At 41.1% G+C, this 27,291-nt stretch overlaps 3 protein-coding genes across 4 annotated transcripts; 1 reads left to right on the top strand and 2 right to left on the bottom strand.

Moving 5' to 3' along the window:
* On the bottom strand, window positions 1-7,533 carry LOC119652650 (ran-binding protein 3). 2 transcript variants are annotated; one of them, XM_038056899.1, is made up of 6 exons: window positions 7,387-7,533; window positions 7,031-7,299; window positions 3,508-3,630; window positions 691-957; window positions 430-576; window positions 1-361 (listed from the first exon to the last, which is right to left on the bottom strand). In XM_038056899.1, the coding sequence occupies exons 2-6, from the start codon at window positions 7,259-7,261 to the stop codon at window positions 92-94; spliced, it is 1,038 nt and encodes a 345-aa protein (XP_037912827.1). In that variant the 5' UTR covers window positions 7,262-7,299; window positions 7,387-7,533; the 3' UTR covers window positions 1-91. The 2 variants fall into 2 exon arrangements, with proteins under 2 accessions (XP_037912827.1, XP_037912826.1); XM_038056898.1 differs by having other exon boundaries at window positions 7,359-7,498.
* A 5,285-nt stretch (window positions 7,534-12,818) lies between these two features.
* Window positions 12,819-19,575, bottom strand: LOC119652311 (39S ribosomal protein L9, mitochondrial). Its single transcript, XM_038056322.1, has 3 exons — window positions 19,293-19,575; window positions 18,922-19,236; window positions 12,819-13,216 (listed from the first exon to the last, which is right to left on the bottom strand). Exons 1-3 carry the CDS (start codon window positions 19,368-19,370, stop codon window positions 12,878-12,880), a joined length of 732 nt encoding a protein of 243 aa, XP_037912250.1. The 5' UTR covers window positions 19,371-19,575; the 3' UTR covers window positions 12,819-12,877.
* A 160-nt stretch (window positions 19,576-19,735) lies between these two features.
* LOC119652312 (succinate dehydrogenase [ubiquinone] cytochrome b small subunit, mitochondrial) lies at window positions 19,736-26,322 on the top strand. Its single transcript, XM_038056323.1, has 4 exons — window positions 19,736-19,910; window positions 25,755-25,780; window positions 25,836-26,020; window positions 26,075-26,322. The coding sequence occupies exons 1-4, from the start codon at window positions 19,874-19,876 to the stop codon at window positions 26,259-26,261; spliced, it is 435 nt and encodes a 144-aa protein (XP_037912251.1). The 5' UTR covers window positions 19,736-19,873; the 3' UTR covers window positions 26,262-26,322.
* The last annotated feature ends 969 nt before the right edge of the window (window positions 26,323-27,291 follow it).

The following is a 27,291-nucleotide window of genomic DNA, read 5'->3' on the forward strand; positions in this document are numbered from 1 at the left end:
GAAGGTATACCAAATATATTGTATATACAAATTACTGAATTACTTCTTAAGTTTTATTCTTTTTTTATTAAAGAAGATACACAAATAAAATCTAATTATCAACTAGAGTAGGTTTTTTCGGACTCGGTTCATCCTCACAATCTTTATTGCCATTCGAGCTGCTAGAATCACCATTCTGTTCATTTTTCTCATTGCTATTTCTCTTACATGAATTGATTCGTTCCAAGAGGGCATCGTGCATGAGGGTAATATCGTCCGGCCGAGACATTATGAGAAATATCTTTATTTGGTTCATATTATCCATTGCTGTGATACGAAGCGATTTTTGACTTGGTCGTTGTAATACCATTTCCGGCCATATCTTTGGGGAAGGAAACAAATGCTCATTATAAAGTAGCGAAAAAGTAACAAAACAATCAATCGACTCACCTTAGTATTCACCAGCAAACGTAAATTTCCAGAGGTACGAAACACGACACGTGAACAACTGCTGTCCTTAGCATCATTCAATCGCAGCATACCTCGACCCCGTTCTTCCCAGTTACCATTTATGAATGCAAAGAGTTTGCAATTGAACTGCAAAATGTGAATAAATTCAACATTCAGTTGAGCTTTCGCGTAGATTTATCTTATGTTGATTTTTTATTGGAGTACATTTCCAGACAAATATATCTAAGCATTTCTACTCACTTCTACAATATTAATTTCCTCTTCTTCGCCGGTAAAAGTTTCCACTTCATCGTATTTCCGCTTTTGCGCCCGACTTTCCTCGTAGACACGAGCAACTTCTGACAAACTCTTGCTGTCCGTTTCTTTTGGGGTACTAGATTTTGCTCCATCGTTATTCACGTTATTTAATGCACTTGAAAAAAGCAATCCTGTATCGGAGGATGAACTTGGCGCAGCACTTGCTCCCGCAGTAGAATCAGCTGATGATGATGGCTTTTGAATATTTTCCTAGATAAAATTATTTGTGAATCATTTTTCAAATATGCTGTATTTCAATGAAAAATCTGAGGATGAGCTAAGCACCGCACCGGCAAAATTTTGACCTGGCAGAATATGCTTGCCAAATGCACTTGTGGTATATCTCTTACGACCAATATCGGTGTTATACGCACTAAAATAGCCACAACAAAAAAAAATCCAGGACAGTAAACCAAATGAAGAATTTGAGGAAAATTGACGGTCTTTTGGGTTACGACTGCAGGAAACACTTTTGAAATGACCCGATCTTGAAGACAGTCGCTTCGATGGTTACGGAATAGACAGGATCTAAAGATAGACAACTCATGGGCTTTTATGAAGCGTGTCCTTGGATATTTCCTAAATGCTTTGTAAATGTTTATGTAACTAAGCTCCTGTAACTGATGTTTCTGATCAACTAAAGGAAGAATCACAATGCACCGACTAAGGGCACGAGCGTTGGAAGAACGGTTTCGCTTTTCAAAATATTAAAAAGAAAATAATGTAGAGTTAGAATTATCGCCTGAGTGCTGGATTGGTGGTCGAACATACTTAATTGCTGCTTGCAATGCAAGTAATTTTTCTTTCGTCAGCTTTTGTCCAATGCAATCTAATGCAAAACTCGGGCGTGCCGTACGAATTGCAGTGCAGTCCAGCGGTTTTGAGGTCGTGACTTTGTGTACTTGTATAAAGCCAACGCTATCTAAGACGGAGCGTGAATCGTTTTCTATCAATTTGCACATCGAGAAATATTTTCGGCCGCGGGTTACCATGTGTGCAGATAACATACCATTGTGGCGCTTTTCTCTCAACTTTCGTCGATGAGCCAACCATTTCAACCGCAGGTAGCATTTAGCATAATAGAGCGGATTCTTTAGTTGTTTTACCATTGAAGTCACTGCGAAGATGAGTCAGTTGTCCACATGCCCGTCACAGGACATAATTATTCGGCGCCGAAACTCTCTTGCTGAATGAATGGACTTCCAAAGTTTTAGAGAGGTTTACAATTATTGTTACGTTCACACTGCAGCCTGGCACACCACTCAACACTTTCTAATAAAGCGTAGAAAATGCATGAGAGGTGCTCTGCTTTCATATATATCTCGAAGAAGGCAAATGGCGCCAGCTTTATCGAAACTCCGCGGACTTCTTTCTCTTTATCATGAATGAACGGACAGTGGAGAAAAATTAAAGAGATCTAAAACTATCCCCTTAAAATATTGCACCATTGACATCTTATCAAAAATTTAGTGCAGAAAACTGCATAAAAAAATGAATACTACTCAAAACATTTTTTCAATAGAAAGGGTAGCGAGGCCTTGTTCGTCGACGTCGTCTAGGCTCTACAGCCCATTTTGATCCTTGGCCGTCAGGATGTCCTTTCTCCAATCATCTCGATCCATCGACCGCGTCTTCCAATTTTTAAATCCGAGCAGTGATGTGTCTTAATCAACAGAATCTGCTCAGGGCTTTAAAAGTTTTCCAACCGGTCTTCGTCCTTCTGTTCTTTCGAATACATTTTAAAGTATCCAAGTGTCATCCATATATTGAATGTAACCAGCCCCTTACAACTTCCGTAGTTTGGTTAATTTGGAGACCTCCCTCTCCATCGGTCATCCTCTCGTTTACCTTTTATTATTCTGCTAAGAGCCCTCTTCTGGCCAATTTTTTTTTTATATTTTGTGGTAGGGTCCATGTTTCCGTAGCATAACTCAAATCTTATTATCGTTTTGTATACTCGGAGCTTTCCTTTTCTGTGTATGCAGCTGCTTTTAAAACCAGCTCGGTAGCGAATAGAAGGCTGTGTTTGCGAGCTGAATTCATCGTTTTATTTCGTCAAGTTCGTTTCCATTTTTTAGCAGTTATACACTTAAGTAAAAGTTGTGTACATTTTCTAAATTGTACTCATCAACCGTTATATAATGGCTAGTGGGCGTTATTTTCGTCGTTTGCATAGACCAACTTCTTCTGCTGTTTTAGGTTTTTAAAGATCTCCTTTGCTGATATGAAATATAGCGCGATAATATATCGTACGCATATGCAACCTATAGAGCAACGTGCCATTTGTGTTAACAGGCAACTTTCAATTAATCGACTTCCAGTGTCAGCCCATCTCCTTACTTTAATCCATCTGAAACGCATCTGCCATGCTTTTATTGACTTTTATCTGCGCGAGGGCCCATCGAAAAGATTGTAAACAGGATTGAGCGCATGTAAGACCAATCTAACATAAAATATTGTTAAAATCAAACAGGCCCGTAATAGAAAACGCCGTAAAACAACAAAGATGTCTTTTGTACGATCTACAGGATGCTACAAAAGAGAAGGCAATGGAAGGAAGCTTCTCGTGGACAAAGAGAAAACGTAGGAATTGAAGTCTTCCAAATCTCAGGAACTATTAAGCTTAGGTAAGTAGCAAAAGAAAAAAAGCAATTGGATGGAATATGAGCACGACTCCGACAAAGAAGACACCCAAAGAAATTTATATGGAGAATTCATGTATTAGATGTAAGAATTCAAAAAGTCAAGTTATGTACTTACCCCAAGAACTCGTTCGTGAATATTCTGCCCAAAAACAAAACTTGAATTATCCGACAATGGAATGGTGGTTGCAGCCACGGTCGACATGTTTGGGCAATTCTTTTTTAAAATATTCGTGGAGTCCTAGAAAGAAAAAAAAAAGTAAACACTTCAGATTTTTAGAAAAATACATAAAGAAACAAAAAATAATAAAAAAAAACTTTTTTTTTTAAATAAAATTGACCTATAGTAAATAATGTGTCCGGATAGCGGAGTGGCTAGAGCACAAGGCGTACGAAAGATCGCAGTTCAAATCTCACTGATGGCAGAGGAATTTGTATCGTGATTTAACGTCGGATACCAGTCGACTCAGCTGTGAATGGGTACCTGAGTCAAATCAGGGTTATGATCTCGGGCAAACGCAATGCTGACCACATTGCTTTCTATAGAGTACTTTAATCCTGTAGTGTACCGTTACGGTGAATGAAGTGCTCTAACACACTTCAAGGCCCTGACCCAATTGGATTGTTGCGCCAACGATTATTATCATCATTATAGTAAATAACTTTCCTTAGATAACCGTCACCAAAACGTTATCATCCGTAAAAACTAATCTCATCCAGAGCTCTGTTTCCATCCACCGAAACAGTTATCTATAAGACACTTATGGGGCCAATCTCAGCATGGCATTGCATGGCACGGGACTGCTTTCATGTCTACTGAACGATGTTAGAGGGCATGACATGATATATGTGGATGGCTAAATGGTAACCACCTTATCTCTGGCTCTGGTAACCACCTTATCTTAGGCTCAGCCGTGATGTTCGAATAGAATTTAGTCTACACAAATGCCGAATCCAAACCATCCGCAACGAGCTGCATTTTTCTACAGTCAGCCTTATGTCCCACTAAATAGATTAAGTCGGCCTTTCTGAATTCTACTTATATTGTTTAGGTCACAAATATTCAACCAGTGTTGTTAAGTATGAAGGTTCTACTAGGGAGTTTGTACTGAATGTAGGCTCGGCATTCGTACCAGAGGATGCGAAACTTATCTGACACCACTACCGCAACTAAGGGGGACGGCGCCCGAGTTGCACAGCGCACCTCACTCTTGAGCCCAGGAGAAGCTCTGCCACATGAAACTCCCATAAGGGGCCAACCACAAAAAACCGGGCTGAGAGCACATCCTCCAGGAATTCTCCTAGAACATATACTCTTAGAGGGCCATCCCGGTGCTTATGACAGAAAAACAGACAGATTGTGGTAGAATTCTGTAATACCCAAATACCTGCAAACCAGAAAGCGAAGCCAATGCCGAGGCCACGACGCAATATGAAAGACGACTTCTTAAGTACAAACACACGCCCAAACTTGCGTTTGGTCATCGTGAAAAGCATTGCAAGTCGGTAATGTCGACAATAAAAGGCAGAGCTCCCTCCTCTTATGGGTCGGTAGATAGTTGTGGGAACGACCTTCGGAACAGTGCCAACAAATGCCGAAGGCATCCCTTCAATAACCGAAGACGAAGTCCAAGCAGCCTCCGGTGTTGGCCCAATCCCTTACAAGGCGTCGAAACCGTTTATTGGAACAGCACGAGGTTTTCTTCGCAGAGGGGAAATTGCAAAATCTATGCTGGCCCTGAAGCCAGGTAAGCCGATAAATAAGTCACCATCCTGTAGAACTTCATGCCTTCTGAAAACATAAGACAAGGTTATCAAGCGAATAACCTATAACCTTCTCAATCACACATACGCACCATCGCTCACGCTTACCTGAAATGCGACATGCCCTGCTCAAGAACGAAAAACGTTACCGATACCAAGAGGAAATAAGATAGGTGACAAGATGCAATTCTGACGAACTCCACGATAGACCTAAAATTCCTCTGAAATTTTACTCCCAAGCACATCAAATTTTGCGCAGTTTTTGCAAGTTTTCGGATGATCCGTATGGTGTTGTCAATGCAGGGGGATTTGGAGCGAAAACCAGCCTGCTCTCTGTCGATCGAATTTTCGAGATGTTCTTCGATGTGTTCGAGGATTATTTTAAAAAACGAGTGCCCTTCCTTGAAATCTTAACGATCACCCCCATCTTCCACTTTATGGGAAAGGTCTAAAATTCTAAGGAAAAATTCCGATCCGGCATCTAGTGGGTAGCGGACTTAAGACTCCCTCAATTCCTAAACAAAATTTACCCCTAAAAGGGTCGATCACATGTAATAAAAAGTCCTCCCCAGAATCAGTAAATCAAACTGTATGAGAGTGTGGATTTGCCAATACAACTGGTCTGCTACGGTGAGGTTTCATGTCAAGAGTCACTTCAGATGAGTCCCTTGCAGACTCAAGTTTGATCGCCCTCCTTGAGTATGTGGGGAGGTACTAGTATTGTCACGGATAAAAACTATTCGTTGATTGCAACTGATTCAACCACGTGAATCTTACTCAGTCAAGCCTGAGATGGAGCGATGGCGTAGGTCAGAACGCCAGACAGCTTTTAGGTATATCGAATTGGTGGACCTCGGCGCAAAACGAGGATGTCTGGAGTTGCTTATTAAGGCAGGCCTAGACCGATGATGACGATACGGGTACCCTTGACGGAGATTTAAGCATCGGCATCGGCATCGGTTGGCATCGATGCCAACGAGTGAAGCACCTTAGAGGTAAAATTTGGGAGGAAAAAAACTACTTCCTGTATCTAAAACCAAAACGCCAAAAAAAGACGACGTGGTGTTCGAAATTTGGATATCTTCCCCGCCATTCTAGGAAAATTTAGTCTCACTTTTTGACTTTCTAACTGAAAGAAAACTAAATGCAAGCATATATGATTGGAAGCAGGGAATCGGAAAGAAGTTAATTAAAACATCTACCCCCAGCCTTGGCATAAACAAGAACTAGAATGCAATCCATGCAACTCGGAGTAGGCCTCCAAAATCTCTTCATATATACACGGATTAGACCTGGTGTTAACTACAAGAATATTATTGTCTGCCAGGCTCGATAGCAACTGAAATGATGCGAAAACCTTGTTGGTGATAACAGCAGGTGTTCAATAAAATTAAGCAATAAAAAGAAAATTTCACATAAGCAGGATTATACTCTTTTCGATGCAAAGGTGCATATGATGTCGACGGTTCGAAAGCAACAATGCCACGTACTAACAAATTTTGCTAAAAGGACGGAGGATCATTCCAAACACTGGGTTATGTGGAATCGAGTTTCGCATTTCAAATATGTAACGAAATGATTGATTTTATCCAAATTTAGTGACTATGGTATCTTGCATTGCGAAAATATCAATCAATTGGCATTTGGAACGATGCATCAACACTTTAAGGGGGAATATTACTAGCCCTGCCTACTTGTTGGCATCTCTGCCCGAACGCTTGAGAATGTACGCTCAACAAAACCATTGGAACCTAATAAGTATTCACATAAATATAATAAGAAACGATTGGACTTCCATTTCCCGCCATATCAAAAATAACCTTACTCCAAATCCAGTTGGAAGCCTGTCTCCGGTTCCATGCACACAAGTGGCTTACCTCTTTCTTTTCCTCGGCGGTGGCCTCCCGCTTGCTTTCGTTGCCATCTTCCTCGTCGAAAACCTTCAGGAATATATTGCCAGGATCCGCCGTACTCGATGGTTTCGTTAAGTCATCGCCACTGCTGCCGCCGCTCGATGAGCCTGCCGAGCCGACGACTTGTGTCTTGAACAATGATGGACGCAGCATTCCAACTCTAACCGGATCACTTAACTCGGATTTGCGGAGCATCGTCGGCGACTGCGTCGAACTATCCGACTCTAAACGTTCTGCAAATAAATACCGCTATATTCGGGACGCCAATCGCCTGTTTTTCAGCAGATAATACCACTCAAGTCCGACATCGCAAAACTTACTTAAAAACAATAAACGTCAAAAGTGTGCAGTGAGTGGAAGGAAAACCACGGAAGACGAGAGAAAAGCAGAGACAGCGATAGCACGTTCGAGTGCTGCCAAACTGAAGCATTATTGGAGGTCGCGTTGTACACGCGCATAGGAAACGAGTGAAAAATGGCGGATAGCTCATTGGAAAGAGCGTTACATGGTGGGAAATTTATAAAGTGCATTTCCGATATTTTCTAAATATAATTATCCTATTTAATATTCTTATAGCACCGAACTGTTGAATCGTATTAATTTTTTGGATAATTTATAGATCCAGTTGGCATACAATTCCTTTGGAAAACATCGGACTACTAGATTTTCAAAAGCCAATGAGATTTTCATTCCGCAAGTTATATATAGGATTGCGAATCCGCAGAAAAGGCAACGTCTGGTTCCTGAAATTTTCGATATATGCGATAAATAAATACACCGTGTCTGCCCCTTAATAACAATAATAATAATTCAAAAATCAATTCCAAATTCGTACAAGCTAAAACTTCGGATAAAACTACGAAAAAATTACAGCAAACTACCCGCATATATGTATAATAGCCAGACTATCATCATCATCAACGGAGCAACAACCAGTATCCGATTTTGCGCCGAGGTCCACCAATTCGATATCCCTAAAAGCTGTCTGGCGTTCTGACTTACGTCATCATTCCATCTTAGGCAGGGTCTGCCTCGTCTTCTTTTTCTAACATAGATATTGCCCTTATAGACTTTCCCTTCCGACTTTCCTCATCCATACGGATTAAGTGACCCGCCCACCGTAACCTATTGAGCCGTATTTTATCCACAACCTGACGGTCTTGGTATTGAGCCGTATTTTATCCACAACCTGACGGTCATGGTATCGCTCATAGATTTCGTCGTTATGTAGGCTATGGAATCGTCCATCCTCATGTAGGGGGCCAAAAATTCTTCGGAGGATTCTTCTCAAACGCGGCCAAGTGTTACTATTCAAAGTTGGAATTTAGTTTTTCTGGAAAGTATAGTTACCTTTAAAAACATAAAAAGGTTTTATATTAGCGAATTCTAACGAGTAATAACTGAAAACATTTAATAATTGTACGCATTATTTTTCATCATCATCAACGGCGCAACAACCGGTATCCGGTCTAGGCCTGCCTTAATAAGGAACTCCAGACATCCCGGTTTTGCGCCGAGGTCCACCAATTCGATATCCCTAAAAGCTGGTTGGCGTCCTGGCCCACGCCATCGCTCCATCTTAGGCAGGGCCTGCCTCGTCTTCTTTTCCTACCATAGATATTGCCCTTATAGACTTTCCGGGCGGGATCATCTTCATCCATACGGATTAAGTGACCCGCCCACCGTAACCTATTGAGCCGGATTTTATCCACAACCGGACGGTCATGGTATCGCTCATAGATTTCGTCATTGTGTAGGCTACGGAATCGTCCATCCTCATGCATTATTTTTATTCACATATATTCTGAAGCGGCCTATTAAATAGACTATCTAATAAATTCTGGTGCCGTAAAGTATAATATATATCTTTTCTAAGTGTCAATGTTAACTTCCCCAGCCCTATGAACTTCAAAGAAACATTTTCAATTGGATTTAAACCCGAATATCTTGCGTGACCAACCAAACATTTTACCGTATTTTGTAAAATAACAAAATGAGTTCTTTGTTTCGGTTCTTTCAGGAGTTACGACACTAATTAAATGAAAAATTAAACCATCATACTCTTAAAATCCCAAAAATAATTGTCCAATGTACCGACATGATCTACAGTGTGCGACAAAAAGATAGTATGCCTAAAAAATTCTTATTAGTTCTTAAGTTTCAGTAAACTGTTCTTCAAAGTGGGCAGGTATACAAATTTCTATCTGGTTTTTCTCAAAAGTTAAACTTTTCAACCGAAATTTTATGATTTTTACTTACTATAAAAAGAAGACACATCTAGAAAAAATAATCAATTATAAACTAAATATAAGGTAATTTTATCTTTATTTCTACACCAATTCTTTGTTGAACTTCCTCCTATTTTTAACATCATACATTTTTAGGAAAGCTTTTATATAACTTTTTAATATATTTTCCATAAATTCCTTCCCAACCGAGGCAATCTTATTCTCGCAACTAAAAATTATAAGAGTCGACCTAAAGGTTGAATTTTTGGGAAAACATAATTGCTTCCAGGTAGAAATAGATATTTTACTTGTCTATTTACTTTTAATGCCTAATGCGTCCATAGGTGGAGCATTCACATAGGAAATGCTCCGTGGATTACGCTTCCTTATTAGAGGAGGGACACGTTGCAGTGCTTTGAATAAATATATCCAGGGGCTGCAAATTGAGTAGTGCGTTTAGAGCTGCGCCGATGACGTGCTCATGGCACCAGCGATACCTAGACACAGAGGTTTTTGCGGTGCGATGAAAACATTTTTGTCTCACCTTAACCCACTACACTACGGATGCATAAACGAACATCGGCCTAATGATAGCAACGTATATTCACATTACCACCTGAGGCCTGAGTCCCCATGTCGAGGCAAAGGTCCGTCTGCACAGCCCATAAGCTGTGAGAGTTCGTTTCATCTTTACCTCTATATGTTTGTTCCAAAGAAGTTTTTTATCTAGAGTGACTTCCAGATATTTCAATTCTTCGGAGAGTTGAAGAGTAGTACCTCTCATTTCCGGGAGACAAAGTCCATCCAGCTTTCTCTTTTTTGTGAATATTACCATTGTGGTTTTATTTGGATTAACTGAAAGGCCATGCCTGAGGCACCAACTGTCTAGCAAATCAACGGCATGTTGTATTTTTCTATACACCGTTCCAAGATCCCGATCAACAGCAAGCATAGCCACGTCATCAGCATAAGCTTGAGCGTGTATTGGCAAATTTTGCATAGTAGTGAGTCGATCAGCATACTCCACAGAAGTGGCGAAAGCACACCTCCTAGCGATCGACACCCACCTCAGCGCACAGCAATCTCTGCGTTAGCATAGCATGGAGTCACTTAATTAAAGTATCATCTACACCATAAGCTCTGGCGGCATCACAAAAAAGGCGAACAGTCAAAAGCCCCTTCAATGTCCACGAATACCACTCACCATTCAAAGTTACATCCTCTATCTTTGTAACCAAAGAATGAAGAGCAGACTCACAGGACTTTCCACGCTGGTAAGCATGTTGGTTTTCATGTGGCTGCGTTTTCACGAATGTGGCACCAATCTCTCCAAACCTTTCAGCAAGAATGAAGTCAAGCTGATCTGTCTGAAGTTCTTTGGATCAGAATAGTCATCTTTCCCAGGTTTCGGAATGAAGACTACCTTAACGTTTTGCCAAGATTTCTTAGAGGTTGTTCTATGTGCTCCATACCATCCTTTAGCATTGCCGGATAGATGCCATCCATGCCAGGTGCTTTGAAATGTTCAAGAGACAGTATGGCAGCTCTTACCTTTTCATGGGTAACAATCGTTTTCGCAGTGTTCCAGTTCCCCTTGCAGCACTTGCTTGTAGAAGGACTTGCAAGAACCGTCAACTCTTCCCTTGCCATTTCTTTTACCCGTTCTCCCGGGTGGTGTGCTTTCAGGAGGGTCTGTATTGAACCCAGTTTGGAGCTCGTGAAAGTACCGTTGGGTTTTCTAAGAAAGTCCAACTTAGCCGACTCATCCCTTTTAAGGACTCTGCACAGCCGTGAAGTCTCTCTTTCGCCTTCCAATTCCTCGCAGTTTGCTCTGAAGGAGTCTCGTTTCGAACACCTAACGAGCCTTTTATATTCACGCTGTGAGTTCCTGAAATTGGAAAATCTTACTCACCTACATCCAGTAGTTTAAGGGTAATTTTCACACTCAGGGCGCAATTAGTAGTGTTTTTAAAATTGTGGTTGATTGATTTGCTTTTTCTTACTTTGAAGATAAAGAGTGAAATCAAAATAAAAAAGTGAATCTCCTGTTGTTGTTATTTACCGTGTTATATTTGACTTCGAAATATCCCTTTTTTCGAGACTTGACCCATTTTCTTCTGCTCTTTTGAACAAACCGTAGACTCGAAGAAAAAAGTGTAGATGCAGTTTTGCTTAGAATACATTTAGTTATAATATGAACTGGAACTAAGAGATCAGTTGAAAAGTAGATTTCAAATTTAATTTCAAAATCGTCATCACCTTTTAAACTAAAACATCGAAAAAGAGACTTAATGTCAACAACTCTCGCCCCATAACCATGAGCGTTGCAACCATTTTAAAAACAAAAAGTTTTTAAAATTATTCCAGTAGCTCCTGAAAAAAATGAGGAAAAGTTTCGAAAAACACGTTTTCGAGATAAACCACTTCAAAGTTTTAAAATATGTTTGCGAATATTTGATGGTCGAGCAATCTCAAAAAGTATCTGGAAAAACGTCGTATCACAAATACAACTCCTCTGAAAAATGCACTGTCTTCTTTTTAATAGTGACTTGTATAAATCCTGACTATGAAAAGCCCCCTTAAGAAATAATGAGAAATTTTCAGGTGCACTATCTTTCTGTTCCCCACTGTACACATTTCATTTTATGTAGTAAATGCCATTGTTTCCGGCAAAATTATTCCTTCAACATAAACGTGCTTATTTGCGATGATCTTTTCAGTGCAAATTGCGGCCCTCAAAACATAAGCGTCTGCACGATGGTTGAGGGAGTACAGCATCAGCCTCTCAATCACGCTGTTCTAGGCTCGAATCCCACTAGTCATGAGGGTCTGTGTTCATCTTGTGTTTTTGTCTGGCTGTTGTGAGCTTATTATTTGCACAGCATTAAATGTGATGATAATGAAACCGAAGTACCGTCTGACTGTATGGATACATTATACTCCACTAAGGGGTAAACAAGAAACCCAACTGAAAAATAGCACAGATTTAAAAATGATGTGGAAAAATTCACTCCACAATCACGATTCATATTTCCTGGTTCAAAAACACGGCTTGACTATATGGTCAGTATCTGCGAACAAATCTATTTAAGAATGGATTTCATTGGAAAGGGAGATAACTTATTTTTATGACACATCCAACGAACATGACCGCGTCAGCAATTATCGTTGAAACCGGGATATTTAGGCAACCTCGAAGAGAAGGGGGATTCCCTCCAGTCCGAAGTTATCTCTCAGGGGTAGACTAGACATTTTTCAATAAAAACGGCAATAAGGGGACGCGTATAATTTTCACTCTATAAACGGTTTTTCTTCATAACCTTCATCGCGATTCCGGATTTTCTGTCTACTATCCTGGTATTGGTATAAGATTTATAAGCAGATCTAGGTGATGAAACGGTTTCTCATTTGACTGAAGTTTCCGTGAAAAGTTGATTTTTTGTTCAAAAGGAACTTATTTCATCAGGCATCAACAACATCTTTGCGAAGTACAAACAAATTTAACCACAATAAACTACATAGACTTCGTTAATTTACAGAAATTTTATTTCACATATTACAATACTTTTAACTATTTCGTCAACTAAACTTGATCACTTGGTATATTTAACGGCTCTGACTCCTGCTTCCAATGCTCGAAAACATAGGGAAGGCGATTGCTAGGATCCGTACTCCAGTGGTGGATGCGACATTTTAATTCAGTTTTCTCTTTATTATTTATAGTGATGGTAACATAGAAATCCTTATTTTCTATATCTAGATCCGGCCCCTTGATAGGTGTGCTCGGAAGGGTAATGCAAGAATCATCGCAGTAGAATCCAACTTTACGAAGAGACACACGTATATGCCATGGTTCGAGTACCCAGGGGACATCTTTGTTCATGACCACACCTAAGGTAATGCGGTTGAGCATGTTTATGGTCTGAAAAAAAAAAAATAAACTTTTACTTTTTCACATACTTTATCGATTTCGATTATTGATATATGTGCCCTACGGCAACGACGCGAGAAAAAAATGCCTATGTAAATATTACTGAGACTTAAGATAATTTGTTTTAACGGCCGTTATAAATATAACAAGTCGGGAAACCGGAAGCTGGACGCTTCAGGTACGAAAGGTTTTGTGTATTTCTTAGTACGTAACACGTAATATATCCATATATTATGTGAGAGTATCCACTTTCGGGTGATATTGACATTCATAGTCTTCAATTTTCAAAGAAGCAATAAATTTGAGGTATTATAACTTTGTTAGTAATAGTGCGATTTCCACCAAACTTGGTAAGATCATGCTCTATATTATATAGCCTATATCACTGCAAAATTTCATGGTACTAGGATGAACTTAAGGGGGGTTTCTAACCAATTACAAAAAATTGTAGTAATATACTATTATTAACTTTATTTAAACAGATATCGGCATGGAAGATATTTCGGAGCCCAGGCACCATATAGAGGTTGCCACTGATTTTTTTCAGATTTTTCGGTTTGGTAGTTTCTGAGAATGGCCCCCTTAAAGAAGTGATCACTTTCAATCCCCCGCGCTCCCCGCACTTCCAACGAATGTCAAAACTAAGATCGGCTTTGAAAAGTACTAATCGAGACCTTTAATTTGATATCCCACATGACTATATTTGATGAAAAAAAATTTTACACCGCCCTTTTGCATGTATGGGGACGCCCCCTTAAATTCGACGTAAAAGGATGTAATTCACTGTATGCGTGAGCGTTCACAGTTCCCACCTTTCTACCAAATTTGGTGACAATCGCTACAACCGTCTCCAAGAAAAATGCGTATGACGGACAGACAGACAGACGGACGGACAGACAGACAGACAGTAAACCGATTTTAATAAGGTTTTGTGTTTACACAAAACCTTAAAAAGGGGGCAGTAGTCTTTGGACGTATAAAATTAATTGATATGTGCCTTCTGAAATCAACCATATCTGGAAGTTGGTTGAAAAATGGACATGTTAGAAATCAAAATGTGCCATGTTTAGAGTATGATAGAACCTGTCGTATATGAAAATGCAGCAGAGCAGAAACTTCTTCAATTTAAGTTATTGTGAGTAATGAGTAATTTCATTCCTCATTGAATTTTTTTTCATAAAGCCCTCTTCCCTTTAAATTTCCCGAAAACCTAGCATCTTTTTAACCATTATTTAATAACGTAAATTTCCAAATATCAGAATTCGCCTCCTTCTCTGTCTTCCGCATAAATTGTACGTGCCCATGCTAAGTGCTAGTTAGCGCATTTCTACCTAGCGAATCAGTCTCACGACATTTATTGATTTACCAGGTGTACAACTATGAAATGTGGATTTGAAGAAACAGTGTGGGGTATAAAAATTTGACATTCATTCCACTTGTTAAGCCATCAGCAACTGTCAAATCCGCATAAGTGATAAACTTAAAAAGTGTTTGCATGGTGTTATGTTGTTGTGTTTGATATGCCATATTTTACATCAAATAAGGAGCATTTGCGGACATTCTTGGCAGAAAACCGCTTACTTCGAAAGACTTATGTAAGCATGCTTCATTGCAAGATACGTATTAAGGGTGGTTTCAAAAGTGATGATTTCAATATTGCAGACGAAGAAAGCGGAAAATCGTCGAAAAAGTACGAAAATGTGCATTTGCAGGCATTATTTGACGAAGATGAGTAGTAAACACAAAAACGACTCGTAGAGCAATTGAGCGTTAGCACCCACGATAGTTGGGGAAGATTTAGAAGTTCGGCGCATGGATACCACATGAGTTGAACGAGAGATAAGTGGAGAAGCGCAAAAGCACTTGTGGTATTTTGTTAGCAGGATACAAAAGAGAGGTTTTACATCGAATCATTACTGGCGATGGTTATGGGTAGACCTAGGCGCACCAATCACATCGACCGTAACACCGAATCACATTGGAAGGAAGATCTTCGGACCGGCGTGATTTATTACGACCGCTCGGCGCAACGGTTAATACTAGTCGCTACCAGCAGCAATTAAATGATTTGGACTGTTCTTTCGCGTTTTTTTTTGTTAGAAAACCGCTTTGCATAGTTGTACATGTAACATAGTATGTCTTGCCTTGGAAACCGCTGAATACATGTAGCGTGGAATTGTCGTCAGAATGCGCGCGATTAATTGTTCGAGGAATGTACCGCTGATGCTTGCCTTTTGTCTAGTGGGCGACGGGCAGAAATCGCGGCGGGGAACTTTTTGGATGTTAAGTGAATCGGTCGAGAATTAGAAACTTGGTGGAGCTGGCACGAAAAATGGGATGGTAGCTAAGTCGAGCAAAAATTCGGCTTTTTCCGTTATTTTGGCGTTTTTTAAATGTTTTTTAAACGAGTGTTTTGTGGAAGTTTTGTTCAAATTCCCGCCTTTTTCCGACATCCATATTAGGAACGTCCAGCCAAATTCAGTGAAGAAAAACCGGCAGTTAATCTGCTCTTTCATGCTGTAGACCCTACAGCGCGTCCTGGACATTCACTTAAGGACGATTATGGAGAGAATGCCTTTCTCTAAGTCCGGGCATGCCACAGAAACCGCTCTCCAGGAGGTAATTGGCACGGTTGAGAGGTTGCTGCAGTACAAGCAGTATACCCTAGCTTCCTTCTTGGATATAGAGGTAGCTTTTAACAACGTAAGTACCAACCGCCATCGCTGGTATTGGATTGGAAGGGTATCTTACGCATTGGATTATATCCATGCTAAGTACCAGGATAATCGTGTCGGATCTGGGAGGCAACCACTTGACCAGAGCTGTGAACAGAGGCACGCCCCAGGGTGGCACTATCTCACCGGTGCTCTGATTAATAGTAACGGGTGAAATTTTACGAACATTGGACAGCCGCGAGGTGAAGGTGGTGGCGTATGCCGACGACTTGGTGATATTAGTATCAGGGATGTTTCTGTCCATTATGAGCGACATCATGGAAGGAGTATTGCAAAAGGTGTGCCTGTGGGCCGCAAGATGCGGACTCAGCATAAACCCAACCAATACGCAACTGATGCTATTCACCACCAAGACAAGGATACCTGCATTCCATCTACCACGGCTGAATGAACAAAGATTGAACATAGAACTGAGGGTTAAGAAGGCCTGTATAGCCTTCTATGCCTGCAAGAGAACCTTTGCTAAGAAATGAGGTCTCCAGCCGAGGATGGTTCTTTGGGTGTACACCGCTCTAGCGCTTCCGATCCTAACGTACAGCTCTATTGTATGGTGGCAGGCTTTGAGAAAAAAATACAATAGGATGAAGCTTAATAGGATTGAAAGAACCGCGTGTGCAGGTGCTACTGGGGCTGTACAGACCTGCTCGGCAGATGTTTTCAATGTACTCCTGCATCTCCTTCCCCTAGACATCCACATTAAATACGTTGCAGTGTGCAGTGCCGTTAGACTACGTGAGTCCGGATGCTGGGCAGCGAAGTCCTACGACCACAGCAACATCCTAGACGCAGTACCTCGCGAAATCTGGGCATTCCTCACGAACTATGCCACACGCAAGCTGAACTTCACGAGAAACTTTGCTGTAGACTTTCCAACCAGGGCAAAGTGGAAGACCGGCGGCGTGTTGCTAGGTTATGACTCATTATTCTTTGCCGACGGATCAAAGATTGCCTGTGGAGTTGGCGCGGGGGTTTTCTCGAATACACACAGTGTATCCAAGTCGTATGATCTCTCAGGTTTCGCCAGTGTATTCCAAGCGGAAATACTGGCGATATTGAAAGTCTGTTGATGGCTGGAGAGAGATTCGGGCCCCAAGCGTAACATAGTCATTCTGACCGACAGCCAAGCGGCCATGAAGGCCTTGTACTCAGCGACGACTTCTTCCAGGCTGGTGGGGCAGTGCAGAGACGCGCTTAACCGTCTGGGCGGCACGCGCAAGGTCACCTTCCTCTGGGTTCCCGGGCATAGGAACATAGAGGGGAATGAGTGGGCTGGCAGGCTGACCAAGCGAGGCTCTGCTCTTGGCAGCCCTTCGGTGAATACACTCGGTGTTTCGTTGGCGGCTGTGGAGGGGGGCCAGGTCTACTTGCACTACCTAGCAGCCGCGGGTCTAAGATGGCGAAGGTTTACGAGCTGTGTCAAGGAGAATTTGGCCCGCTTATAAAATAGCCCGATCATGAGACCTCCTGTGCTAGAAGCGCGCAAATGCATTCAAAATTACGGCGGTCTGCATGGGGCACTAGCCCATATGGGACCATGCCGCCAGGCTCGACGTACCCTACAATTCGCATTGCCGAAGCTGCAGAGAACGAAGGGAAACCCTCATGCATTTTCTCTGCGATTGCCTAAACTGGGTAAACTATTCTTTGGGGACCTCAGAGAGATTTCTAGCTGCAGGGTGGGAGAGCTGCTTTCCTTCGTGAATGCCACGGGCTGGCTCTGCAGATCCAAGCCGGCTAGACTCTGCCTCCCTGCTCCCCCAGCAGTCACGTTCTTAGGAGTTTGTGGCATTAAAACGGCGCACCATCACGCTAATTGGTATCATCGGAGCGGCCACAGTTACCTACCTACCTACCCTACTCTTTCGGTGGTTTGCTTCATATTTTTGAATGATGTTGCCTACTCTTGGATTTTGGTTCAGATCAAAAATGTGCTTATCACGTCATTATTCATAAACGAACTCAATTACTAATCATTTATCATATTGCAAACGTATTTATAACTTGTTTTGTAGCGGTAAATTTGCGCTACCTATACTTTTAAGGAAGAATGCATGAACAAGCATTATTTGCGAGCAAACCTTCACGTTCAATTGGGCACTTTCTCTAGGTTTTCCGGGAATAGTTCTGCGCTCTTAGTTGACTCCGTACAACCTCAATTCGAGTTGTCTCAATCCGCAATTACTAAATCATTACAGCTTGATAATGAAATGCACCAGTGAGGAAGCAGCTATTTCCGAACCTTTGGTGCACGGTGCACTCGTCTGTATTGAAGGGCCTCATCTGAGCTGTCTCAACTCTTCAACTTCTTTTTGAATTTCTAAAATTTTTGCTGGACTATCCCATTCCTAGATGAGACGTACCAACTTGTTCTGAAGCCATAACCTCTCCTTTTGATGAAAATAATAGAGATAGATTACTGATAGCACCATGAGAAAATCATATTGTAATATTTCCCACCACCAACTTAGCTTGAGTAAAGCGATTTTATGTACAAATTAAAGAGGACAGGACGGAGTCAATTGAGACAACAAACAAAAACCAAACTAAGATTTTTATTGAGAGAGAGATTGAGATCTTTTCATCGGAGTTTATTATGTCAAGGGTAACAACCATAAATCTTCTGTAAGAATAAGATATCGCCAGAAGAATTTGAAAGTTTATAGCCGAGAAATTTTTAGCCTTTCTCCCGTTTGATAACGTGATCATTTCATCTAGTTCGAATCCACCACTTTACGTAACGAAAGGCTCTCAAATCATCATCTAGTGCATCAAACCATCGTTTGTTCAGTCGGCCCTTTGGTCGTTTTCCATTGACTTCGTTGTTCACCCCAATCTTCGTTATTTCCCTTTCAGAGTGAATTACATGACCACACCATCAAGGAACCTATTAAATTTGGGATATTCCTTGATGTATCGTCTAACCTTAGGCTTGATGTTTACAAATAAGTACTTGAAACTTACCCGTTGTGCAAAAGGCGAGCTATGCTCAGCGTAATCAATATCCTTCTTTTCAGTGGTTTGCTGAGCATCTGTGTATTTCGCGTATCCTGGAAGGATCAGCTTGTTGTAAGCTGCATTCGGTTTGGCTGAAATGACCTCTCCTTGTCCGCCTACACTCTCCACGTACTGGGTAAGGGTCACACTTAGATTTTTCTGCTTCTTAACCAATGTATCTTCGACAAGATCATATACAAAGTTCTTTGCTCTCAAATCCCTTCGACCATAGCCCTTTTTGCGGAGCGGCTCTTGCCACTTTCGTTTCAATATGAAAGTGGTCTGAAAGTGCATTATTAGTTGGACTTATAATGATCAAATATAAAACTGAAACTTACCCGTTTCTGCAAATTAGCAGGAAGTATTTGTGATATCGGGGTCAAGCCCCTTGGGAGCAAAAACTTGTTGCAAAACATAGTCGGGCGAGGAAGTAAGAAGAGTTGGAATCAGGAGCCGCACGACCTGCTACTTGCGGCAGAACAACACTTCCACTTATCAATTCGAGGTTATACTAATGTCAATTAACCAAATTTTATATATATTAAAATATTTCAATAGGCAGTAACTATTTTTGTTTGTTTAAACAATTCATTTTGGACTTTTTTAAAATGGCCCATTCATAATAAAAATTAACATCATAAACTTAATACATGGATCTTATCGTTCATTCCTATTTGGGAAACAAAACATCGCAAAAACACGGTAACTAATGGTTCTTGTCTTAGAAATTTGATAATATAATAGAATGGAACAAAACCATGAGATTGGGATACGTCACGTTTGACGGGAATACTGTGTGACGGACTTAATACGCCGCTGGGCCGTGCAACTATAGAAATTTCGCACTTTTCGCAAGTACGTTGTACGTGGTGTCTTCAGCTTGACAAAAATCGTTGGAAAGAAGTTAACGAGAACAACGATGGCTAGCATAATGGCAATGCGGTTGTGCAGAACAGGTACAAACAGAATTCACTTTCATTCGATTACATAATTTTTTCCCTAAAGGATAGTCTAACAGTAGGATTTTCTATGGAAGCGTGGAATATACAAATACAATGATTGGTTGATCGCTTCAGCTTTTGTTTCTGATCGAAATTTCTCTATCAAGTTGGGGCGGGAATTGCAGTTGACGAGAGTCCTGAATTTTTAGCCAGAAGGTTCCAATAGGTAAGTCCCTGACATTCGGGGTGCCCTTATAAGTTGGTGAGCAAGCTTATTGGATTCCATTCCATCTATACATTATAAATTACTATTGGATTTGTGACCGTTGAATTGGTTGCCGGTTGCATTATGTTGTTATAGCTCCTGTCCCGCATATTGATCCAAAACTAGCTACCGCCCTCAATCCCAGTTTTTCAGCAATGAAAATATCGATACTTTGTGCCATTCAGATCTAGTGTATCTAAATTTTGGACTACCTGTAGTTCGTTTCCCAACGACTTGGTTGTTTGGTTCAATCTTATCCAGTTGAGTGATACGTAAATTCATGGCGCAATTTACCATTGACCGAGGTACTTAAACTGCTCAGTTATAGGCAGGTCACTGCTGCTGTGGGGGACCGTGCCGGTTTCATTGGGATTTATTATCAACAACCGGTATCCGGTCTAGGCCTGCCTTAATAAGGAACTCCAGACATCCCGGTTTTGCGCCGAGGTTCACCAATTCGATATCCCTAAAAGCTGTCTGGCGTCCTGACCTACGCCATGGTTCCATCTCAGGGTCTGCCTCGTCTTCTTTTTCTACCATAGATAGGCTGTTGGCTGCCAACAACAGTGCACGAAGTTCATCATCATAGCTGTTATCGGTTGTGATTTTCGACCCTAGATAGGAGAAATTATCAACGGTCTCAAAGTTGTAGTCTTCTATCTTTATTCTTCCCGTTTGACCAGTGCGGTTTGATGTTGTTGGTTGGTTGGTTTTCGGTGCTAACGTTGCCACCATATACTTTGTCTTGCCTTCATTGATGTGCAGCCCAAGATCTCGCGCCGCCGATCTGGATTAAGGCATTTTGTACATCTCGACCTCGACGACCTCATCATTTGATGAAAAATGCTTTCCACGCAAGAATTTTTTTAGGTCTGGAAACAGATGAAAGTCACTAGGGGCCAAATGGGGTGAATACGGGGAATGCTCCAACAATTCGAACTTGAATTCATGGAATTTAGTCATTACCAGAATACTCTTGTGACGCGGTGCATTGTCTTGATGAAAAAGAATTTTCTTCTTTTTCTCGTATTTTTTCCTTCAGCTGGTTTAAAAGGTTCCAAAAATATACAGAATTTATTGTTTTACCAGTCTGCAAGTAATCCACAAAGAAAATTCCTTTCGCATCCTAAAAAAACACCTTCTTGGCCGATTTCTGGACCCGAACTCGCTTCGGAGCCGAAGGAACAGGTGCACACCACTCTTTAGCCTCTTGTTTTGATTCAAGATCATGGTGATAGATCCGTCTCATCCTCAGTGATAAATCGATGCACACAACCCACTTTATCCTTTCGAAAACGCTCTAAATATTACTGAGAATGTCGCATTCGAATGTGTATTTGTTCCATTGCTAGCGAATGCGGCACCCATCTTCAGCCAAACTATCGCTTACAATGAGATGCCTAAGGCTTCCACTAAATCTCTTTCAGTCATCCGACGATTTTCGTATTCCATATCCTGTATTTTTTCTACGATTTCGCTTCTTGTTGCTGTTTTTGGACGTCCTTGACGTGGATCGTCTTCAAGGCTTGTACAACTACGTTTAAATTTAGCAACCCATCTTTCTACTATACTGATTAAAGACGAAGAGTTCTTATACATTTTCAACATTCGGTCATAAATTTCCTTTGGTTTTAAACCTTCCAAAAATAAAAATTCAATCACTGCACGATACTCGATTTTTCCCATTGTAAAAAATACAATGACACATCGATACAAAATGGCTTGTAAACAAAGAATGAATTGACAGGTTGAAATAAAAATTCACATATGTTTATATGAAGAGTGCACCAATATCACAAAAAAATGTAGATTAGTAGCAACCCTCCCTCTTATCGAACGGCAAAACTTATTGAACAACCTAGTATTTCCCATTAACATTGTCATCGACGCGGTCTGATAACGACAGAAGTTTTTCATTTATTTTCAAGATAAATTAATAACACAATTGTTATCTTCAAGGTAAACAAACAAACGTTGCATATTAGTGCTCACCGTAAACAAACAGAAAATTGTCATAAATTAGAGCAACGGCTATTTTCATCGCTAAAAAATATCTTCTGCATTTTTTTGCACTTGATAGTCGCTTTGGTGCTCTTATGAACATCTATTTTTCATAATTTTTCACGTCTCCATTACCGCAACACACCGTTCATTGTCTTTTATAGTTGGCCAACACTCAGAACCATAGAGGGCGACAGGACGGACGACATTGCGGTAAATTTTAGATTTGAGACGTTCGTTGATACGTCGATCACAAAGAACACCAGTTGTTGAACGCCACCTCAGCCAGGTTGCGTTAATGCGTGAAACAATTTCAAAACGCAGTTCTCCATTGGCTGATAGCGTTGACCCGAGGTATTCAAATCGCTCAGTTCTGGGCAAATCACTGCCGCTGATAGTGATTGTGCCTATTTTATGGGGATCGGTCCTCGAAAATTCAGTTTTGTTTAGATTCAATCTGATGCATGAGGCGATCATTCCATTTTTGGACAAGTTGCTCGAGATCATTTTTGCTAATAGATGCTAGGAAAACATTATCTGCATAAAACAGTGTGTAGGGCGCTGGATGCTGGATGTCCCGTGTGACGGTGTCCATAACAAGAACAAAGAGGAGTGGGGAGAGGGCGCTTCCTTGATCAACACCAACAGAGACAAGAAGTGGTTTTGATACACCCGCCATACTTCGAAGTTTACTTTTCGGATCGTGGTAGAGCAATTGAACCCAGCGCACGAGTTGTTCTGTCACTCGAGTGTTGTCGTAAAGCATACCAGATGAGTTCGTGTGGCACATGGTCTAACGCTTTTTCTAGATACAGAAATGCAATATAAAGAGGGCGATGCTTCTCACGGTGTTTCTCCATGAGTAACCGCGTAGCGTGTATTGCGTCAGTAGTTCCGCAGTTCTTGACAAATCCAGCTTGATTCACGGTTATTTCAACGATTCCGCGAATACGGTTGTAAAGAAAGCGTTCAAAAATCTTCATGGTATGGGAAAGTAACCGGATCGGACGGTAATTTGAACATTCTGCTGGACTATCTTTCTTTGGTGGTACTTTCTTGCCAGTCAGATGGTGTTCTTCCTTCCTGAATAACTTGATTAAAGAATTCACTGAGCCACAGTGTTGGATCCCAGCTCTTCGCTTTCCCTGATTTCATTCGTTTTATTGCCTCCTGAACTTCAGTTGCACTGACCGTGAGTCCTTCAGTGTTTTACGTGAGTAGATTTAATCCCACAGTCTTCTTAAGACACGGTTTGATTTTGTGACCACAATCAGAGCCCCGCTGTAACAAGCAACAACGGTACCAGTCTATACCAAGTGCATGGCTTAGCATTTATACTGGTGGACGCAAGAACTACCTAAATCCTACCTAAATGAGAGTCAAGGGGCTATCCCGGTGCCCATGGTACCAGTATACCCCTGGTAAGGTTTCGTGACCAATTTGCCAGTTTAGATGAGTCCTCGTGCAAACTCGGGTCTGATCGCCCTAATTAGGCCTTTGGAGCATTCGCCTACTGCATCATGGCCGGCGAACAAAGTGAGTACAGCGTCTCCCGGTGCCACCACTATGGAGGTTCTCCTCGGCCACTTAGTTTTGGTTCAGCCGACAGGCCCCGTCTTCCTCACCGCCACCTCTGAGCACCAGTTGCGCTGACAGATGGTACTGGCCGAAATGTCGGCAATGATTGTGGATGTGGAGGATGAGCAAATTGTTCAGTTGAAATCTGCTTGGAGTATTCTCGCCATCTATCCGTTGCAGCTCGACGAAGTAAAGTATCGTTCTTGTCATTAACGCAACAGAAATGTTCGACATCCTGTGTACGTTCGTTACGGCTTTTAGCAAGTTGATATAGATCTCTCTCGTCATCCCATTTGTACGGCCCGTTCAAGTGACAGCGACTGCTTTCTTTGCTTCCCGGTTGGCATTCTTAGAAATTTGCCAATTTTATCGTCGTGGAATGTGTGGTAGAGGCGTTTCTTTTCACGGACCTTCATTTCAACATCGTCTTTACAAAGCCAAGTATCTCGGTTGATGTACCGATTATACGGCTTGGTGACGCCGAGGGTTGCAGAGGCCGCTTTGTGGATCGTGTCTTTCATTTGGTTCCACAATTCTTCGTAATGGTCGCAATGGTCTGTAATCGTGTGAATGAGATCATTTCTTTTTTGTTCTCACGAAATCGCCATCATTTAATGCGTCGCGGGCCGGCGCGTTCCTCACGTTGTTTTATCGGTGGCAATTCGCAGGACAGCAATCAACGGCCGATGCAGGGGTGCGATGGTCTCATAGGGAACGGCTTTGCAATCAATGACAGTGGTAAAATGTTGGCGTCTTATGAGAATATAGTCGATTTGCGTTTTACTGTTCCCACTATAAAATGTATGAAGATGAGACAATCGTTTGATGAACCATGTATTCATAAGTACAAGGTCATGGGTGTCTGCAAAATCGATTATAGGCTCGCCACCCTCATTGCGCGCTCCGAACCACTTTCCTTCATGGCACCTGTTACCGTGTGCCTTTTCAACCACATGACCATTAAAGTCGCCGGCAATGACAATATAATCGTCAGCAGGCACATGACAAGTCTTTTCATCGAGAAGTTGCCAGAAGGCATCTTTCGCGGCATCAGGTCGACTTGTCTGTGGTGCGTACGCGGCGAAGAAGTGAATAGTGCGATTAGTTGATATAATGGTGAGCTTCATCAGCCGATCATCAAATCGTTTGACTTCTTTAATGGCATCACGAAAACCCTCTAAGGTAGTGTCAACACCATATTCAGTATGTGGGCTACCAAAATAAAGAAGTTTATAGCCATTTTTACCGCGTTCGCGTTCAATGTCGCAGCTTTTGGTACCACACCATCGGGTTTTCTGCAGAGCGCAGATATCAATGCGCCTTTTCCGAAGGGCTCTTGCGAATTCCTCGGTCTTTCCAGTTAGGGTACCAAAATTTCGCGTGCAGACACGTATTTGTTTTGTTCTTTTTGTTAATTACCACCAAAACAGAGTTTCACCTAACAATCAGTTGGTAGTTTCTCACTTCATTTGAACCAATCCATAAACTTGTTTTTAATTAAATGGTGAACTACCCAGGAAGTAAGCTGCTGCGTAGAACCGGAACCGCACTGTTTGTGATTTCATATGTTTGCAAAATTATGAATAAGGCAATTATAATTACACGATTACATTACCGCAACCGTAATGATAGCCTGTGAACACAACTCCTGCGTACCTCAATTTATATCTGAATCCTCATTATAATTAAGCATTATTTTTTCCGCTTTCTCATGTCCCAGAAAGTTTTTGTACTTCTTGTTGGACCTGATCGTCTCGTTCATTATATTTTTATTTAGAAGTAGTTGGGTAGCCAATATTTCAAGTAATGAGAATAAAAATGTTTCTTTGTTCAGTTCTTCCTTTTCGAAAACTTCAGAAGCAAACCCTGAAAAGGGAACATTTGATTCTCGAAATAGCATGGGTTACAACGACCCAGGTATATTTCTGCTAGTATAAAAAGATGAAGCATATGAAGTTGCAAATATGTTATTGTCGGAGCGTCTCTTGTAATTTTTTTTTTTCATTTATTTTCAGCTGGTCCCAAATTGAGACCAATTACTGTAAGTATTCCTTCGGATAATATCTTGTCGCAATTGAGTCAATCATATTCATTAGACGAACATTCGAACGATTTCAACAACGGCACCAGTTCGCAGCAGTGGCGGCTCACATTCTGGCTTGTGGACTGCTGAGCGGGCCCTTTCAGTTGGACTGATTGGAGTTATACCAGCAGCCTTAGCATTTCCATCGCAAGGATTAGACGCATTGATGGCTGTCTCGATTGTCATGCATCAGCATTGGTAATTGCCTTAATACAGACAGTATGTGGTATAATGATATTTGACGATTTGCAGGGGTTTGGATGCTGTGGTAGTAGATTATGTACGTCCCGCTGTGGTCGGTAACGTCCTCCCTAAAGTAGCGCGAGGTGGCTTGTTCTTACTGTCGGCGGCAACGCTTGGAGGTCTTTTGTATTTCAGTTATAATGATGTAGGTTTGTCGAAGTCTATCAGAAAGTTGTGGGCAATCAAAGGGCAGTAAGAATCATCATTCATTTGTCATACAGGAAACCTTGTGAAAAATAATAATAGTTTATAAAAAGGATCGTGTTTGCTTTTATATGGTTCACAAAATCATTCTACTTTAAATTTTGATCTTCTTTCGATTATAGTTCACGAAACTGGTGAATCTAGCAATAATATTGGTTGCAATAGAGCTTTTGATTAATTCGTGCGGTGCCTCCAACTAAACAATGAGTCCAATTATCAATGCGTTTAACGGTGAAGTAACGTCGCCTTTGTTCCCAACGACTTTATTAAAAATGAATTTAATTATCTGCAGAAACTGATAACACTTGCCCTACTTTTGTGCGACTGTTGAGACATAATTAAATTATCCATCGTCGATTGCTACCTTGCTGTATGTAAAAAGCAAACATTGGTAATTAACGTGCTTAACTAGATGGGTCAATAAGTAAAGAGCCTTTTAGCAAAAGGGGCTACAAACGAAATGTGTAGCCAACCAATTCCATTCGGTAACATATTCTTTATGGGCGTTTACCGGGATCTATTTCAATGATTTTAAACATAAACAAAAAAGCTGAATAACAAGCAATGATTAAGTTATTCTATCCAAAAGAAAAGGCCATGTAATTTCATCATTTCACAATTCGAATTAGATTTTGCTTATAAACGATAAAAAAATTATTGCTCACGAGATTCAATAACTTCTACAGCCATATAGAAAGGAAGAAACGGAGCTTTGGTTAGAGGCCGGTGGAAATGCATTAAATCTGCAAAGTTTATGGAAAACAATCTTTTTAAAATCGGTTCACTACCTGTTGTCCGTCTGTCCGTCACATGCACTTCTCTCAGAAACAATTGTACCTATTAATACAAAATTTGGTGGAAAGGTTATAATTGTGAGCATACACGCATACCAATGACTTTGTTCTACGTTGAGTGGGGGAGGTCGGTGGTCAACGGAATCTGAGAAAAAAAAAATTTTGAGGACGAGCCGCAATGAAAAGATACATTACCAAGGTGACACGTTGTTGACAACGTTCTTCGAT

Source organism: Hermetia illucens, chromosome 3 (genome assembly GCF_905115235.1).
Source record: "Hermetia illucens chromosome 3, iHerIll2.2.curated.20191125, whole genome shotgun sequence".
In the NCBI taxonomy this organism is placed as follows: Eukaryota; Metazoa; Arthropoda; class Insecta; order Diptera; family Stratiomyidae; genus Hermetia; species Hermetia illucens.